This window comes from Acartia tonsa, chromosome 9, assembly GCF_053477335.1.
Source record: "Acartia tonsa isolate MP-2025a chromosome 9, ASM5347733v1, whole genome shotgun sequence".
Classification (NCBI taxonomy): Eukaryota; Metazoa; Arthropoda; class Copepoda; order Calanoida; family Acartiidae; genus Acartia; species Acartia tonsa.
The window spans coordinates 1,048,283-1,053,650 of NC_137268.1; the positions used below are offsets into that span (position 1 = coordinate 1,048,283).

General features: G+C 36.0%; 1 protein-coding gene across 1 annotated transcript; it reads left to right on the forward strand.

The window, feature by feature from the left end:
* Positions 1–530: 530 nt before the first annotated feature.
* On the forward strand, positions 531–5,034 carry LOC145327651 (facilitated trehalose transporter Tret1-like). The gene is made up of 5 exons (XM_080171187.1): positions 531–599; positions 1,639–1,729; positions 2,654–2,762; positions 4,332–4,419; positions 4,891–5,034. Exons 1-5 carry the CDS (start codon positions 537–539, stop codon positions 4,975–4,977), a joined length of 438 nt encoding a protein of 145 aa, XP_080027313.1. The 5' UTR covers positions 531–536; the 3' UTR covers positions 4,978–5,034.
* Positions 5,035–5,368: the final 334 nt, after the last annotated feature.

Consider the following 5,368-nt stretch of genomic DNA (forward strand, 5'->3'; position numbering starts at 1 on the left):
GGCAGCTAGCAGCCTTTAAAATTCATAGATTTTTGGCAATATTCGTTACCAGCAATATTTTACCGTGAACTGCAGTAGATCCCGATTTTTTAATAAATTAATTGAAGGGTGGATACTGCAAAATACTCTATTTGTCAATAATTCTTTAAGTGGTTGAATATATTGACCTATTTTTAGTAGCGAAGCTACTCTATAATTCACGTTGTCTGACCGTCCGATTATTAGTCAGTTTGTCCATCCATCAGTCATTCAGTCCATAACGGAAAATGTGATCTTCTCAGCTGCTATTCAAGATAAACAGCTTTTTGGATGAAGATTCCTTATTCATTGTGTAAGGTTTCGTGATTTTTCTCTTTAACAAATGCTCTTAAAATCTCCATGTTCGTTTTCCCATCTGAGATTTTTTGTGCTTTGCTACTTATAGATGTTTTTATTGTCCCTATTTGCCCAAGCTGCCTTTGCCTGGCTCTTTCCATATATTACTCCAGAAATAATGGTAAGTGAGGTTTGGGGGGGGAGGGTAGGGGGTGGTTGCTATGTCCCTATTTGCCCAAGCTGCCTTTGCCTGGTTGTTTCCATATATTACTCCAGAAATAATGGTAAGTGACCTGGGGGGGGGGGGGGGTTGCTCTGTCCTTATTTGCCCAAGCTGCCTTTGCCTGGCTATTTCCATATATTACTCCAAAAATAATGGTAAGTGACTCAGGTTGGGGGGGAGGGGGAGAATTGTGATGATTATCTACACTCAAAAAAGACGTGTGCCAATGTGGTAAGTTGAAGCGTTTCAACTTACAGTCGCGAGTTCGAGTCAAACGAGCCCCTAGCCTTAAAGATTCTATCAATAAAGAACTAGAAGTAGTTACTACTACAAAGATATATTTTAAACTGAATACATTTACAATAGGATTATTACTATATATACAAAATTAGATGATAACATAGGTTAGGTAGAAGGGGGTGTGGGGAGATGAGGGCGGAGCCCTGTTGCGGTAGATATTTGTGGGGTAAGCTTCAGTAAGGGGAAGGCAGGCATCTCCCGGTAAGACAGTTGACTGGGGCTTGGGGTTGTAGAGGGGCCGCGCCCCTCCCACTATCAGAGATGTCCAATCTGACCGCTGCTTGTGAGGTCTCGGCAAGGCCCCGGAGGGGCAGGGTGAAATGGTGATAATAGGATTAGCGCTGGGTTGTAATTTGATAAGCCGCAGCATAGCAACTCTATGAAAGGCTTGTCTGTATACTGCCGTCTTACCACACCAACTCCAAAGAGTACAGAACTTGCCACAAACCTTTGAAAAATAAGGTGTGGGTTATTTATACATTAGGTACAAACATTAAAGTAAAAAAATAGAGGGGGGAGGGATAAAATAACTGCATGTTTTCGGTGTGGGGACCCTGTGCTGACTTTCAATTGGGTCTTTGAATATCAGCCAATAGCGTCAGTAATATAAAGAATTCAAAGTTGGTACAAAAGAGCAGAAAGCAATTGCTAGCAGATGAAAGTGTCTCCACCACTTGGGCCAGGTATATTTATGGATTATACATCTATACATTTATTGTAAAAACAGTACAAATGAAATAGTGAACAAAAAGTTGTAAAAAATCTGCACTAGTAAGTTAACTAAAAAATATCATTCCCAGGTTTATGCAAAATGGATACCAATTGTGGCGTTTTTCCTTCAATACCTGGGTTTTGGACTTGGATTCGGTGTTATTAATTATCTTTTGCAAGGTTAATATTAATTTTATCCCTTTTAAACAGACAGACAGACAAACAGACAAACATACAAACAAACAGACAAACAGACTGACAAACAGATAGACAGACAAACATAAATACAATATTACAGACAGAAAGAAAAACATACAATGTAGATAGACAAACAGACAGACAAACAAACAGACAAACAAACAGACAAACAAACAGACAAACAAACAGACAGACAAACAAACAGACAAACAAACAGACAGACAATGAGACAGAAAAACAGTTAGACAGACACACAAATAGACATACAAAAAACAGACGGACAAACAAACGGATAAACAGACAGACAGACCGACAAACAAACAGACAGACCGACAGACAAACAGATAGACAAACAGAAAGACAAACAGACAGACAAAGAGACAGATAAAGAGACAGACAAACAAACATACAAACAATCAGACAGACAATCAGACATACAAACAGAAAGAAAAATAGACATACAAACATACAGATATACAGACAGACAGACATACAAATAGACAGACATACAAATAGACAAACATACAAACAGACAGACAAACAGTCAGACATACAAACAGACAGACATACAAACAGACATACAAACAGACATAAAAGCAGACATACTAACAGACAGACATATAAACAGACATACAAACAGACATACAAACAGACATACAAACAGACAGATAAACAGTCAGACAAATAGACAGACAAATAGACAGACAAACGAACATAAAAACAGACAGATAAAAAGACGTACAGACAGACTAAAAGACAGATAAACAGACAGACAGACAAACGGACAGATTAACAGACAAATAAACAGACAGATTAATAGACAGACAAACTGACAAACAGACAGAAAAACAGACAGACACACAAACAGACACACAAACAAACAGACAAATGAATTGTATTGTTTAGGTGAAATCTTACCGTCAGACATGAGAAGTATTGGTAATGGATTAATTGGAATCTTTGACAACCTGTTTGTTTTTCTCTCAGTCAAATCTATTCCATTTCTAATAGCAAGGTAAAGCATGCTAATTAAACCCGATCTGGATCTTTAAATCATTTAAATGGGGCGCTGTGAGTGGCTGTGAGTGGCTGAAATTCGGCGCACCCCGATTTGACGCACCATTGAAATGATTTAAAGATCCAGCTCATGGCTTAAAATCCGCATTCGCCAACTCTACATTTGTCTGCAAAATTGTTCATTTTTTTACATTTAGGAATTTTGTACAAATGTTGTTCAATATTGTTTTTTTTTGTCTAAAGGAGGTTTCAAAAATGATTATGCAACTCGGATAACGTATAAAGCTTTGGGTACCTGTGGACCACGTATATGGTGACAAACTGACGGACTAAATTGCGAACATTACCAAACTATAGAGTATCTGTGTATATTGAAAAAAATATCAATGAATATATTATTACTTTGATATTACAACAGATTTTCATGTTCTCTAATAAAGTAAAACTCTCCGCGGGCTAAAATAACAATACTACCCCCCCCCCTCCTCCGCCCTTCCCCACTCCGTCTACTGGATGAACGAACTAACCAATAAATGAATCAATATTCACAAGCAAAATTGACGACAAATTTTTCCATTGTCACAATATCCATGTGTATTCCACATCCATTATTTTAGTATTGGAGTTGGTGGCATGTACTGTCTGTACACAATTCTGGTTTTAATCACACTGTCATAATATCCATGTATATTCCACATCCATTATTTTAGCATTGGAGTTGGTGGCATGTACTGCCTGTACACAATTCTGGTTTTAATCACACTGTCATAATATCCATGTATATTCCACATCCATTATTTTAGCATTGGAGTTGGTGGCATGTACTGTCTGTACACAATTCAGGTTTTAATCACACTGTCATAATATCCATGTATATTCCACATCCATTATTTTAGTATTGGAGTTGGTGGCATGTACTGTCTGTACACAATTCAGGTTTTAATCACACTGTCATAATATCCATGTATATTTCACATCCATTATTTTAGCATTGGAGTTGGTGGCATGTACTGTCTGTACACAATTCAGGTTTTAATCACACTGTCATAATATCCATGTATTGTATATTCTACATCCATTATTTTAGCATTGGAGTTGGTGGCATGTACTGTCTGTACACAATTCTGGTTTTAATCACACTGTCATAATATCTATGTATTGTATATTCTACATCCATTATTTTAGCATTGGAGTTGGTGGCATGTACTGTCTGTACACAATTCTGGTTTTAATCACACTGTCATAATATCTATGTATTGTATATTCTACATCCATTATTTTAGTATTGGAGTTGGTGGCATGTACTGTCTGTACACATTTCTGGTTTCAATCACACTGCCATAATATTCATGTGTATTCCACATCCATTATTTTAGCATTGGAGTTGGTGGCATGTACTGTCTGTACACAATTCTGGTTTTAATCACACTGTCATAATATCCATGTATTGTATATTCCACATCCATTATTTTAGCATTGGAGTTGGTGGCATGTACTGCCTGTACACAATTCTGGTTTTAATCACACTGTCCTAATATCCATGTGTATTCCACATCCATTATTTTAGCATTGGAGTTGGTGGTATGTACTGCCTGTACACAATTCTGGTTTTAATCACTCTGGTCGTGTCTTTCTTTACAATGCCAGAAACTAAGGTAAGCATGCTTTCAACATCCCCAATGATGATACACAAAATTACCCCTTCTGTAAATTAAAGTTAGTGATTATAAAGGTTTGAACACTGAACTTAATCAACTAACCAATCAAAATTCACTAAAGTCCCAAAAGTTGTTAAGCTAACGAATAAAAAAACATTAATATAAAACGTTGTGGACTAGTGTAATAAACAGCCCAATGTTCCCTCTCAAAGTAACAGAATTTAGGGAGAATTGAGCTATATGTATCTCTGCCCACAAGGAGGGGAACCTTACCCGATTTAGTATTGGGTCTTTAAATGTCAGCCAATAGCGACGAGAATATAAACAAAAGTTCTGAAAATTATGCTCGATTTCTACAAATTTAATTATCCCAAAGCACCTAAACAAGCTTTTTGATCACTGTAAACAATTAAATCCCGATTTTTTTTTCCTTTATTTGCCACACAGTAAACTGTCTACTTTTTTCAGGGAATGAGTTTGGAAGATATTGAGGATTTTTACACAGCTATGAAGAAAACTGAACGAATAGAAAAGAAATCTCACATGCAGCCTTAAAATTTGTAAATAGTTTTGTTAATTTCTTTAAAGTAAAAAATATAAACATATTATAGATTTTTTGCAATCAATGAAATTACATGCTAAACAAGGATGACAATATCCATAAAAGCGAAGCTCTGAAACGGTAGGACAAACGAACAGTAACACTTGTAGAGTGTCAGAACTTAATAATTAGAATATAAATGTATGAAAGTCGAAAAAAAATGTAATTAAATTTGTAATTTGAAAAACTGCTTAGTTACCAATACAGGATAAAAATTAAGGACATACTTACATTTTTGGGATTTATTATAGAGATGCTTCGCTTATAACACTGTACTTTATTGTCCTAGAAATCAGTATTCCAAAAATCAGGTCAATCACATAAAAATTTGTAACAAATCAACAT